At 36.4% G+C, this 14282-nt stretch overlaps 1 protein-coding gene across 1 annotated transcript; it reads left to right on the top strand.

The window, feature by feature from the left end:
• The first annotated feature begins 136 nt into the window (after positions 1 to 136).
• TDO2 (tryptophan 2,3-dioxygenase) lies at positions 137 to 13818 on the top strand. The gene is made up of 12 exons (XM_078852437.1): positions 137 to 192; positions 887 to 995; positions 3401 to 3491; positions 4330 to 4400; positions 6205 to 6332; positions 8194 to 8380; positions 8677 to 8784; positions 9902 to 10013; positions 10347 to 10404; positions 10822 to 10901; positions 11612 to 11702; positions 13242 to 13818. The coding sequence occupies exons 1-12, from the start codon at positions 137 to 139 to the stop codon at positions 13393 to 13395; spliced, it is 1245 nt and encodes a 414-aa protein (XP_078708563.1). The 3' UTR covers positions 13396 to 13818.
• Positions 13819 to 14282: the final 464 nt, after the last annotated feature.

A 14282-nucleotide genomic window follows, 5' to 3' on the forward strand; every position in this document is an offset into this window, starting at 1 on the left:
CTTAAGTGTTTAAAGATTACAGTCCTGTGTCAGTAATCCATGAGATTCAATATTTAGAGCCATATTCTGCCCTTGACTTATACACAGAATTCCCATTGATTTGTTTTATTATTTGTATTAGCTTTGATCCCATACTATGTGCCTGACTGAAAATGACCAAGGTCAAAAGAACTTTAGTGAAAGCTGCTCAAAGTATGTGACATTTGACCAATATGAGCATTGCAACTCTTCTTGTTTTGGGTGACTCAACTAACAGAACAGCCAACAAAACAAATACTTACTGAGGTTTGTGTCAGGATAGCTTCTGTAATTATTACTGAATGACAGGGATGGGCAGATGGAGTAGTAGGGGATTGGCCTGTACACTAAGATCAGGTTACATAAAAGGCAGCTGCAGTAGGTTTGGTAATGTTCATAGACTATATCCCTGGGGAACATTGCTTAGCGAGTTATTGGATTCTGGAGTCATGAGTGGGTGCCCATTTTGGGGGAACAAATATCAGTGAGTATATTTCTCTATTTACTGCATAATGTCAGTTAACACGATAGATACAATGTGAATGGTAAGTGTAAAATTCAAAAGGAGGCTATTCATTAACTACCAAGGGTTAAATAATTATATAGACAACAGTGAATGAAGAGAGCTGGACTAAGAATTCTTTTGAGCATTGGCTATTGGGATATACTAGATATGAATGTACCTAGATACTATAGTGATGTGTGTGCTATAAAGGTTGAAGATAGATACATGCTGTTTATTTTGCTTATCATATATGTTTGCGAAACTGAGCCACCAAAGCAGATCAGTGCCTGAATTTTAGGCACAATTACTGCTCTGATATTTTTAGCTCTGTTATTTCCTTTTGTAATTTTCTTTTATTCCTAGATTTAATTTTAATAAACTGTCTTTGGAGGATGAGGAAGGAGAAGACAAGTCACAAGAAGGGCTGAATAAAGCCAGCAAAGGTGGACTTATCTATGGCGACTATCTACATGTAAGTGTGAGGACTGGATTATGTTACTGCCCTGATGCCTGTTACAATCTGAGATGTTGACATATGGCACTGTCCTTTCCCTCCCTTTGCCAGCGAAGGTCAACAATCAAGGCAAGTCCTTCTGATCACTGTTTCACTCCCAGCTCTAAGGATGTATCCACAGGCATCGGTATCTCTTGACATTTGAGTTAAACAAACATCTCCCACCCCAGATTCCATGACAGCTCACATACCTGTTAATGTTAATGGGACGCTTGGTTATTTTTTAACTTTTTGAGAAAACAAATTGGATTTTGTTGTTTAGATGGGAATTATTTTTAGTCCTGCAGCTAAATTGTGAATGGAGAAGGGTTGAAGTAGAGAGTTACACTGAGATGCATATAACACATCACCTTGATAAATCACAGCAAAGCAGAAGATTCATTATTTTAGCAGATGGTTACTCAGGGCAAACCTTCAGTATGCTCAGCAGGGGCTGTGCAGTTCCCATTAACCATTCTGCTTAAATTCCCTGAGCTGTAATCTGAAAAAAATACATCTAAGTGTCTGTAAAATGTCTTAAATTTAGCTCATGGACCCAGTTTTTTCATCAGTTGCACTGATGTAAACTGAAATAAATTAAGTTGCTCTAGTCTTATACAGAATTTGTCTCAATAGTTATATAGTTACATAATTACATTTAAAAAACAATGTCAACAGTCAGAAGTTAGAAAATTCCAGTAATAAGATTCCTGGGCAACTTTGATTCAGCACGCTTGTGTGTCTTCATACAATACGGTCTTTAATAAGATGATCACCATAGCATTTTTTCTACAGGACTTCTGCCTCACTGAAAATGAATTTCATTCAGATATTATTTATAGACTACATTAGCTATTTTCCTTTCCTATCCTTTCCTTATCATCTTTAATAAAAAGCAAATGAAAAAGCTGTTCAAATGGCTTTTTGAACTATACTGCCTGAAAGAACACATGAGTATCTAAAAGTCATTAGATGGCTAGATTTTGCCATTTTTCTTCATGTTAGAGATTAATAGATTTTAAGACCACAGGCAACCATTGTGATCAACTAATCTGGCCTCCTGCATAACTCAGGCAATTTCCCTGAATTAATTTCTGCTTCAAGTTCAAAAGTAGTGGTTGAACTAGAGCATATCTTTTAGAAAAACAGCCTATCTTGATTTTAAAACTTCCAGTGACGGAGAATCCACCACAACCCTTGGTAATTTGTTCCAATGGTTTAATTATCCTCCCTGTTGGAAAATTGTGCCGTATTTCTCATCTGAATTTGTTGAGCTTTAACTTCCAGCCATTGGATTTTGTTATAGTTTTGTCTGCAGGACTGAAGAGCTCTCTATTATCAAATTTCTGTTCTCTGTGTAGGTATTTAGAGTGTGATCAAATCACCCCTTAACATTCTCTTTGATAAACTAAATAGACTGAGTGTCTAGACTTCCAGTATCTCTCATAATTAGGGCTCTACCAAATTTGTGGTCCATTTTGGTCAATTTCACAGGCATAAGATTTTAAAAATCGTAAATGTCATGATTTCAGCTGTTTAAAACTGAAATTTCATGTTGTTGTAATTGTAGGGGTCCTGACCCAAAAAGGAGTGTGTGTGTGTGTGGGGGGGGTGTCTCAAGGTTATTGTAGGGGGGATTTGCAATACTGCTACCCTTACTTCTGTGCTGCTGTTGGCAGCGATGCTGTGCCTTCAGAGCTGGGCAGCTGGAGAGTGGCAGCTGCTGGCTAGGAGCCCCGCTCTGAAGGCAGAGCCACCGGCAGCAGCAATGCAGAAGTAAGGGTGGCATGGTATGGTATTGTCACCCTTGCTTCTGCACTGCTGCTGGCAGACCACTGCCTTCAAAGCTGGGTGCCTGGCTAACAGGCACTGCTCTCTGGCCACCCAGCTCTGAAGACAGTGCAGAAAGAAGGGTGGCAATACCGTGACCCCCCCTTCAATAACCTTGTAACGCCCCTTCAACTGCCTTTTGGATTAGGACCCCCAATATGAGAAACGCTGGTCTCCCCCATGAAATCTGTATAGTTTAGGGTGAAAGCACTTAAAAGACCAGATTTCACGGTCTATGACGTGTTTTTTATGGCCAAGAATTTGGTAGGGCCCTTCTCATAAGGTATGTTTTCCAAATAGTACTTTATTCTGCAAATAGCCCCACTGAGGGGGCAGAATCATATTTCTTTCATCTATTCCCAGTTGTAAACAACAGAAAAAATCAATGGATTTGCTCACTATTAAAATGTAGAATAAATAAAATGCAACTAAAGACCAGTATGTGGGGGGTTTGTTTTGTTTTGTTGTATTCACATAAATTCCCATCAGAAACATTTTGTCCAAAACCCAACAGTGGAGCTTTGAGATTATTACAAAAATTCTTTCTTTTAAAGCTGGACAAAATATTGAATGCTCAACAGCTGCAGAGTGAAAAAAAAGGAAACAAGATCCATGATGAGCATCTTTTCATTGTGACCCATCAAGGTAAGCTGCAGGACAGAAAAAGGTAGTTGTTTGGTGCAATCACACCATTTGTTTGTTTTGGAGTACAGAAGCTGTTCTGATTTTGGACACAGTTATAAATTCCTTCATGAATACCAGCTTTCTCTCCCATTTCTCTGCCAACACAGTATTTGTGTGTGTGTGTGTGTGTGTGAGAGAGAGAGAGAGAGTCCATAATCCATATTTGAAGAGTTTTAGTAGAGAATGAGAATATTCTTCAACATAATTAATTATATACATAAGAATGGAGATGGCTTAGTGACCTAAGCATCAGGTTTAGAACTCCTAGACTCCTCAGAACCATAGGTTCAATTGTGATGGAGCAGATTCAGCCGTCTGAAATAGTAAAATGAGTACTATGCTGTTTACTGTATTTGGGTCTTTTTTAGATGACATGCTAAAACTGAGGTTCCATCTTTATCTTTTTGGACATTACACATCCCAGGGTGCTTTGTGTAAGAGCACTGGTTTGTCTTGATAGCCTGGCCAGGTTTTCCCCTCTGCCCAACTGTTGTTAAATTGCTATATGCCACCCTAGAGTTCCAAAAGTGAATATACTGTGATTAGTTCTGTTAACAGTCTCAGGTGCTAAATTATTTCATGCAACAATGGTCTGAAGAAGGGAGAGATTCTTTAAACAGCAGGTACATTTGTAAATCAGTATCTCTTACACCCCAAACACACGGAAATAGAACATTAATTTTAAATGAAGGTTTAACAATAAATTCGGAAATTAACCTCCGAATCTACTTGCTTAACTTCTTTCTACATACCAGCAATGGCAATGAAATTAACACTAACAATGCCTTTCTCATTGTAGCTTATGAACTTTGGTTTAAGCAGATTCTGTGGGAACTGGACTCAGTTCGGGTGATCTTTCAGAATGGCCGTGTAAGTTATGTGCAAATATTTATCATATGAAAACCCAAGCCTCTTTCTGAAAGTTTGATTTTTACTATATCCACATATACCACAAAAATGAGATTTAAGGCTGAAATTCAGCTCTTTAGTGACACCACTTAGCCATTATGATAGTCCACATATTTTGATCTGTAAAATCATGCACTGTTCTGAGGACTGTATCTTCTAAAGTAACTGGCCTACACAGATCACTCTTCAGGAGCAATCACTTTGGCCATACTAGTCACAAGCTCTGGTGATGGTTATTTGTGTGGTATTTTACTGCCAAAAAAGTATGGCTAGGGGAAAAATTATATATAATATACTAGAGGTTTTCTTCCTATTTTATTTACCAGCAATTTATACACTGATGAATAATAAAAACAAGTATTTTGCATAAGTGAACCAGAAAATTCAGAGGTAAGGGACACTTTCAACATAAAAATAATAATTGTAAATGATTTTTTTAAAATATAAATTATTTAAAATTATTATTTTTATGTTGAAAGGGTCCCTTTCCTCTGAATTTTCTGGTTTGCTTATGCAAAATACGTAATGTTTTATTATTCATCAGTGTATAAATTGCTGGTAAATAAAATAGGAAAAAAATCCTCTGGTATTTGGATGTGATTTGATGAAACTGGAGAGGAATTATCAAATCAACAGCCGATGCTTATATGATGACACCTGGGGGAAAAAAAGGTGAATATTTTGAGCTTTTATTAACACTGCCCTGAAGCAAAATTCTTTATACACTTATGAATTGTAATGACAAACTCTTGAGTTTCTTCTGATGTGTTGTCAATCAGAGATGGCTGGCTGTATGAGATTTTAATAATAAACTGATAGTTGTAAATGAAAATCCAGCACTTGTGGATGTTATAAAGATATATATGTTGTTTGGAAGTAGACCTGGTAGTAAAATGTGGAAAAAAAATGCAAAAAGTTTCATGAAAAATTAGTCGTCCCCCCCCTTTTTTTTACTGAAATTTAGTATGTTGATTATTTTCTGTTGAAATCTGAAATTCAGAAAATTTTAACCATCTCTAAAATGGGATACATTTCTCCATGAAAGTAATATTTTGTTGAAAAGTAATTAAAAATGTTGAAAAATTGAAATTCAGAAACCGGTGGGAGGATTATGAAAAAGATTAAAATGTAGCATTTTCATCCCTCCATTGATATTTCTTGGTCGTGCTCATTGACTGCCTCAGAAATCTCAAGAGGAATCCTGATCCCATTGAAGGCAATGGACGTGCTGACACAGAGTTGGCTTGGGAACGGCTCTGCAGTTCCTTCCCCACTCACTTCTCCTGTTTCTTCCTTTATTTCCCCCTTCTGCTTGCTAGCAAGCATCTTTTCAGCTGTGCCACGACTTTCTTAGCCACATTAGTGCTCCTGCTTCCTCTGGTCTGCTTCTCCATTGACTCTAATAGAATTACACTGTGGATGACTTTGGCCTAGACTTTCAACTCTTTCAGTAACTTTCTGAGTTAAAAACATGGGGAAAATAATTCCTTTATAACTGACCCAGTTAGAATGAGTAAGCAGCCAGACAAAAAGCCCTCACAGTTGATCTTTTAAGCATAAGCCTAAAAAGTATGATTTTAGTTATATGCAGGAGTCTACATTTAATACAAGACTTTGCTATTGATTTTTACATGGAATACACTGAGCTACTGCAGTGATGGATGAATAACACCCTAAAAGAGATTGATGGGTAGAACACAAAGGTATAAACGGCTTATCAGCTCATCATTCTCAATCTGGTCATAAGTATTTCTTTTCTAATAAGGTGAGAGATGAGAGAAACATGCTCAAGGTTGTTGCTCGAATGCACAGAATTTCAATGATCCTTAAATTACTTGTGGAGCAATTTTCAATTCTAGAAACTATGACTGCATTGGACTTCTTTGATTTCAGGTAAATATGATTTATTTTTTATTGATTAGCATCAGTGCTTATGTAACTGTCCTCACTAGAGCTAACAGTGTGGTTTGAATCCAGGACTTTCAGAGCAGAAAGCCTGAGCCTCTACCACTCAGCTGAAGAACTAAATCAATTAGGTCAGCACCATGAGTGTGTATTTGGGAGAGAAGCAGCTGTACTAGTAACCGATAAAGGTCATTAACAGTCTCTAACTTGATTGCAAGTCCAATGTATTGTGAGATTTTTAAACAGGTGTTTGTCTTAATTATTGGTATGTGACTTTGCTAGCTGAGATCACCATTACAAAACTAAAATAACAGTATGTAAATAATCAAACTGTCCTGTCATTTGGTAATGCCAAGCTAAGACTTAGCAATTTCCTTACATTTCTCACAGCCATAAGTTCTCTGCAACATTTTATGTCAATTCATAAACTTGTGTGGGCGAGAGAAACCCCGCTCCACATCTAGAGCATGAGCTAGATGTTTTAACCCATTGGTTCTGGGGCTTCACACATCTAAACTTCATAAGGTTTGCAGTGGTCCTGGATCACTGAAATATAATGTTTCAAAAGCCTGTGGAAGCAGCATGTTGCTGCCAGCTTTTTGCCACCAACCCTCCATCTCTCTTCACTTCCCCCTTTCCCACCAGGAATTTCTCCTCTCCATCTACCAATAGAAGCAGACAGTGGGGCCTGGAAGCCTGAATACCTCTTTCTGGCTGCTAGCCTGGCTTCTGGGACCCATCTGCCTGTCTCGCTTCCAGGAAAGAACTCCTAACTCTTTCACTCCCAAGCTCCACTGTTGCTGCATGCACCCCCATTCCTAGCTTTCCTGTGGTTTCCACTTGGGTCACCTGTGGCCATGTCATCCAACTCCCAGCCCTTCCTGGATCCTTTTGGCAACCTATATATTTGTTTCAGAGTAACAGCCATGTTAGTCTGTATTTGCAAAAAGGAGTACTGGGGGCACCTTAGAGACTAACCAATTTATTTGAGCATAAGCTTTCCTGAGCTACAGCTCATTTCTAATTCGCCCTATTACCACTTCATAATACCCCACAAAATATCATTCATGGCCCTTAAAGGTTGCCAGAATCCTTCTCTCCCATTTTTAAACTTAAAAAGAAAAGGGGGAGAGAGAGAAATAAGTGGATTAACCATCTATTTTGAGAGATCTTCCATTGAAATTTTCAGAAATGTATTATTGTATAATAAGCAATTATACAACCAAATCAATGACTTTCAATTCCATTATTATAATCATCTTATCCTTTATTTTTGAACCACTAAAACTGCCAAGGAATGGGAATCATGGCTATTCTTATTAATTAGTTCTTCCAACTTGCCAACATAGTTTAATTTTACATCAGTCCCACATAACAAAAAACTAGCCTGGGTGACACCGCTACCTTATCCTTTTGTCCAGAAAAAACCCCGAACAAAAAATTGTTCAGATCTATGGAATAATTTAAACACCAATAAACATATTATAGTTTGTTTATTTTAATTTTAATGATTTAAGACACCTTTCTTAATACCTGTTTGGCTGTGTATGTTTAGAAATAAATTAATATTCATGTTAAATTTCCTCCTGAATGTGTTTTTTTAAATATTGATTTCAATGTATAATTTGTTGTTATTTACTTAAAAATAAAGAAATCAGATTTTCATTGTGATACCTGGGTTGCAACAAAGGAGATGTCAATGTTGTAGTATATCAGAGAGTCTTATTTGAAATGCTTTTCATGTTAGAAATGTCTATGTAGGTTTTTTTTAGTTTTGGATAGGAAAACCACAAAATACCCTTATTATTGAAATAATATGTAATTGCTCTATCTTCTTCCATACCCAAAGAGATTACTTGAGCCCAGCATCAGGTTTTCAGAGCCTGCAGTTCCGCCTATTAGAGAATAAGATTGGTGTTCCGCAGAGTCTGAGAGTTCCTTATAACAGAAGGCATTACCGTGATAACTTCAAGGGACATGAGAATGAACTGCTGCTTAAATCAGAGCAGGAGCCAACACTTCTGCAATTAGTGGAGGTAAGTGTTTAAGTATAGACCTGCCCTATTTTAAATTAATATTCTTACCCTATTTATGGAAGGAGAAATTGACTGAGAAATTCCCAGTTTCTCAATGGTATTTAGGCATTTTATTGAAATCAATGGGAGTGAGGTGCCTAAACACTTTTTGGGCTGAAGTAACTTGTTCAGGTCTACAGAGGGAGTCAATGTTAGATAGGATTAGAAGTGGGGAGTTTGCCTCCCAACTCTGGGGTCATTTAAGAGTAACTCATGATCTGTATCACCTATTTGTTGTATGTTCTTTTATTTTTAAGGCATGGCTGGAAAGAACACCAGGACTAGAACCAGAAGGATTTAATTTCTGGGGAAAATTTGAAGTGAATGTGTTAAAAGGTCTAGAAAAGGAACTGGCAATAGTTCAGGTAAATTATGTACCTTAGTCTATCAACAAGCATAAGATATGTGATAAAAGAAGATCCTGCCATTTTAGTTAACATTTTAACCCAATCCTTGTTCCTTTCCCTTGGTTCATTCAGTCTTAAACAAACGTTGTTTTTAAGGAGCAATGGAACTATGCACTTCTTTCAGGTATTTATGGGCCAGTTTATTATTTGACTTCAGAAATGTGTGCTATTTGAGTGATTTTTTGATTGCAAAAAACAGGGTTGAAATCCTGGCTCCAGTGAAGTCAATAAGAAGTTTGCCATTGACTTCACTAGGGTCAGAATTTCACCCCAGGCACTTGAGTCTGAAGATCAAAGTGCAACTCTTCTAAGAACAAGTCCATGGGAATCCGTATGGAAGGAAATGTTTGCATACACCATTGCGAGGTGGAACTGTGCTGTTTCACATTGCTTTACTAAATGGTACACATGGGTTTGACAAGAAGGGACTTCTACATACTGATATTGAACTTATTGAACTATATATGAATATTACCATGAGAAGAATGTTTTGCTTTTAAAAACAAATCATTTAGTTGCTCAAGAGGACAAAAAATATCTAGACGTGAGTGATTATGTATCTAACAAAATGCTCTCATGTGGTATTTTGAGGATTCATTTTTGGAAGTGAATTTCTTTAGGTCAAATCACATTTTTAATGAAAAAAAAATCCTATATTCAAAATCTGGGAAACTTTGACCAGTTCTAAGATTAATATCTTTCTAATTGTTGGGTTTCTTTTTCTTTCTTCATTCAAATGAAGAAACTATAAAATCAGATGTCTCAGAACTTAAGGACAGATTTTTAAAAAAATAACTAATTATGTAATTGTGTCCCCATCTTGTGCATGCATTGATCTTGACTGGGTATGAAAACTGGCTAACTAATGTAGAGATTTAGGTACATTTGTGCATGCACTGATTGTAATTTTTTTTTGTTTTGCATAGGCAATGGTACATCTGACTTGTTTGAAAATATGGTTTTTACACTAAATGTGTAAATTCATAGAAGTATGATGCTGAAAATTGCAACTGTATAATAAATCAAAAACTGTAGGCCTCTTCTAAAAATAACCATTTTGTTTTATATTTTAAAGGCCAAACAAGAGTCAGAGGAAAAAGAGGACCTACTGGCTGAACTTCAAAAACAAAAAGAGATACTTGTTTCATTATTTGATGAAAAACGCCATGAACATCTTCTTAGTAAAGGTAAGTTATGTTCACATCTGGAAAAAGATAGTTTAATAACAGTAACTGGACCCTTTGTGAAAAGAAGTTTAAAAATATAAGGAAGGAAGTTGTCTTAGAAAGTTACTTGTGATTCGCTTTTTTTTTTAATATTGAGTTTTATGATTTGGCAACTTTCGAGGTAATGATGGCATTCAGTATACAGCTACTTTTGAAGCAACTCTGATAGCTAAACACTATAATATATACTTTTTTCCTACCATATATTTTTGTATCCTTAGTTTATACTATAGTGGACTCTGGACATTTGCAGGAAAATTAACACAAAAACTAATAAAATCTGTAATTTTGCAGGAGAAAGACGACTCTCTTATAATGCATTGAAAGGAGCTTTAATGATCTACTTCTACAGGTACAGTAAGGCGATATTGCTGCAAGATTTAGTGGGAATTCTGACAGAAGGAAGAAGTCAAGGGTAGATGACGTATTATGCACCACAAATTGTGTATGTACACAATTTGCGATCCACTTATTATTGCAATTAATTGTTGAAAAGCTATTCTAAATCATATACTGTACTTTAGCAGGGTCCTTAAATTCTCCTAAGGACAAATTGCTATAAACATGGAACAAAATGCAACTCCTATTTTAGGAGGATGAAAGCACCTATTAGAATACTGATTTTTGTATTGGTAGAAGAAATTGAGGGGGAAAAATTACCAAAGTCAATGCTATGCACACTTGAAGTGGTACTTTGACAAACATGACATAAGAAAATATCAATAAGGTAATAAGAACTATCTTTGTGTCTTGTCTTTCATTTTTCAAGAGAGGAGCCTCGCTTTCAGGTTCCCTTTCAGCTTCTTACTTCTCTAATGGATATTGATGTACTCATGACCAAATGGAGATGTAAGTTTCCCCTTCTATTTTGTGGTAGTATCTCTTCTAGGTACAAGACTGTTTTTCCCTTTATTACTATAGTTGTAACTAAGGTGTGTTCAATTAGAATTCAAAAGACCTCTTTCCCCTTCTTATTCGAAGGACAATTGCTTTTGCTTTGATCTGGAGGGTAGGTGTGACACCTCCTTAGCTGTTGATGCATGTATATGGAACAGCCATTGCCTTCCTTTTGAAACTAAACCTATCCCCTCCATGCTGTGCCTAAAATTGGGGCAACGCCTTTTTATCTAAGGGAACTACTGTATGTTTCCCAGTTTCTCCCCACAGCTCATGACTCTTCTTTACCCCTTCTTTGCACTGTCTTACCCCCCATCTACAAAACAGGGTGAAATATGTTGCAATCTATGGGATGATAGTCAACAGTACTCCTTTGTCAGTATGCAACACGCTGAAGAGTGACGAGTTTACCTGGTGACCTAGTGAGTCACCCTCTCTGATCTTTATCTCTGATGTCCCAGGAAAATGGTCATAAGCATTCCCCTGAACCTGAGTACCTCACATATAACTATGATACAATACAACTTGCTATATGGCCAGCTTTAACTGGCATTTCAATGGTCAACATCATTGTAACCAAACCCTTGTTTGTATCCTAAAGCAGCAACTTAATATAAAAAGTAAGTTAGAAATGCCAAATTCTATTTATTTCTGTTGCTAAGACAACCATGTCTGCATGGTGCACAGAATGATTGGCAGCAAAGCTGGCACAGGAGGATCATCAGGCTACCAGTATTTGCGCTCAACAGTGAGGTAAGCATGAAGAAAAATTATTAAACTTCATAATATTATTCATTACCACTCCATAATCTGCATACAGTACATTACTTAATATGAATAATACTTTTCATTCAGTCATATCCAGGTAAAAAGTATTTTAGTATTCGTGAAAGGTTCCAGAAAAAAGAGCATAGGCCCAAAATTACTGAAAATAAGCAATTAGTATTACATAACCAGTGTCTACTGACACTTTGAACACTGGCGTCTTTATATAAATAGCTGGGTTTAAATAGCAGGAAGATAGTGACCTTTTATCTTAAAAAAGTTAAACTATTCTTTGAATTTAGGGACTGAACACTTGAATGTATGCTGGTAAAAGCTATTAGCTTTACTGTTTATAGCTTTTCAGTTCCTTTGTGTTTTGTCAGTCAACTTGTGAGAGAGAATTTTTTTCCAAGTGACAGGAGGGGATAGTCCATAAGTCAATGTAGTTATGAAGATTGATTTATTAAAATAATCGAGAGCGGGGGCGGGGAGTGTCTAATTAATCAGTTACAGTTATCATCCTTCAGAATTTTTGGTCTTCCCTGCTGTGCAAGGAACAGATGATCACGGATGTTGGCTCCATGTCTCACTGACCAATTCCCCAGCGCAGCACTTCAGATGGAAAAATAGCTTCCTGCCTGTTGCATCCATCATCACGGCAACTAAATTGGGCTGGAAGTTTCAGCTTCAACTAGCTCTTTCTCATTCTTGAATATGCACAGTTTCAGTCATTTAATATTTTCTTATATTCAGTCAGTTAGGCCACCTTAAAGCTTATATTTGTACCTCATACCTTGACAGTTGAGTTTTGTGCCTGGAGAGCAAAATGCAAAAAACACTTTGGATTGTTTGAAGCACACATGGAAACATCTCTTCATCTAGCTGGAATCTTTTAGTTTTGTTTTGGGTAGAAGGTATTATGCAACTAGTGGTTTCAAACACTCTTTGGCTTTTGGCAACTGCTCTAATATTGATTTAGCCCACTCCCCTGACATGATGTTTGAGATAAGATTTGTCTGTAATTTTCATCAGTCAAAGTAGAAATGCAGCAGGTTTGGGGTTTTAGTACAAATGTAACTTGGGGTAGGGTTACAAAAGGGTCTCAGGCTTTTCGGTGAACCTAAATTTCAAGTCTAAATCAGCTAATGACTGTGAGTAGAAAACATGAAAAAACATGGTTTTGACGTGATGGCAGTTTTGGTTGAGTTTCACTTTGTGGCTCATTTAAGAATGAAAAATCATGGAGATTGAAACCACATGAACCCAAATCAATCTTGTGTCATTCAGCTCTAGCCTGAATTGCCACACTTGGTGGAAAGAATCTGAAATCATTACTAGTAGATGTTTTCCATTAGAAGATCATGGGGGTTAGCTTGTGTAGTATATCATTCAAACACATTGGGAGTTCCCAGGGCCCTTTGTAATGTAATCTGTTAGATCTGAACCAAGATTAGGCTTTGTAGAGGCCAATTATGGCCTCTCCAGGCTACCATATTAAAGTTAATACATCTGATTTTCTTTTTTCAGTGACAGGTACAAGGTGTTCGTAGATTTGTTCAACCTCTCAACATATTTGGTGCCAAGACACTGGATACCAAAGATGAACCCAACTATTCATAAATTCCTTTACACAGCAGAATATTGTGACAGCTCCTACTTTAGTAGTGATGATTCAGATTAAAGAACCTGCCATGGTGATCCATTTTAAAGAACTCTGAACGGTCATATGAACCAGTTCTGACCTTTTGTGAGGTCCCTTAAATTTATTAAATGTTACAAAGCATGTATATATATTTATGCAAGCCAGGGTGTAAGATTTAAAACATGTGATGGAATTCTGGACACATAAATAGTATGATTTAGAGATGATACTAACTACTAAATATTCATATTGAAGTATTTTTAGAACATTACAGAAATAAGAAGGCACAGTTTGCTGAAGGAAACAGTATATAGAGATATGACACTTAGCAATACTGGATCAGTTGAAATTCTGTTGTTAATGCTAGGGATTCATTTTGCTCAGTATCTTTAAAGAAATATTTCTTTCAGAGTAGCAGCCGTGTTAGTCTGTATCCGCAAAAAGAAAGGAGTCCTTGTGGCACCTTAGAGACTAACCAATTTACTTGAGCATAAGCTTTCGTGAGTGAGCTGTAGCTCACTTTGTTTTTTTAGAAATATTTGTTACCAAAAATCACAGAGGATTTCTAAAATTTCTTTTAAATAATCCAATTTACTTTTCTATATTTATGCTTATTTTTGCATTTCTGGCAGCTTGGACAATGAAAGTGGACTAATCAGTTTTACTTTTGTTTAGTTCATTTCTAGTCAATTTTCAGGTTTTCATGCACTAAAAAATGCTTTAGGATGATGAGGATTTACTTTTAAAATATGTCCCTCCTTAAATTTTAAAAAGACATTTTTATTGTACTGAGATTTTTATACAGCTAAAAAGTCTAAATATTGAGCCAAACTGGACCTGTCAGTGTCCCAAAATAATTTATATGAAAAGAGAAATATCTTGATTCTTAGTGTCATAATAAAAATGTGTAATAATGCATAACTGTA

This window comes from Lepidochelys kempii, chromosome 4 (assembly GCF_965140285.1).
Source record: "Lepidochelys kempii isolate rLepKem1 chromosome 4, rLepKem1.hap1, whole genome shotgun sequence".
Taxonomy (NCBI): Eukaryota; Metazoa; Chordata; order Testudines; family Cheloniidae; genus Lepidochelys; species Lepidochelys kempii.

Bases quoted from the DNA above. Each gene is read 5' to 3' on its own strand.
- TDO2 (XM_078852437.1), top strand. From the start codon at position 137: ATGTGCCTGACTGAAAATGACCAAGGTCAAAAGAACTTTAGTGAAAGC. The intron at 193-886 runs GTATGTGACATT...TTTTATTCCTAG, and splicing joins TTTAGTGAAAGCTGCTCAAA to ATTTAATTTTAATAAACTGT. The intron at 996-3,400 runs GTAAGTGTGAGG...TTTCTTTTAAAG, and splicing joins TCTATGGCGACTATCTACAT to CTGGACAAAATATTGAATGC.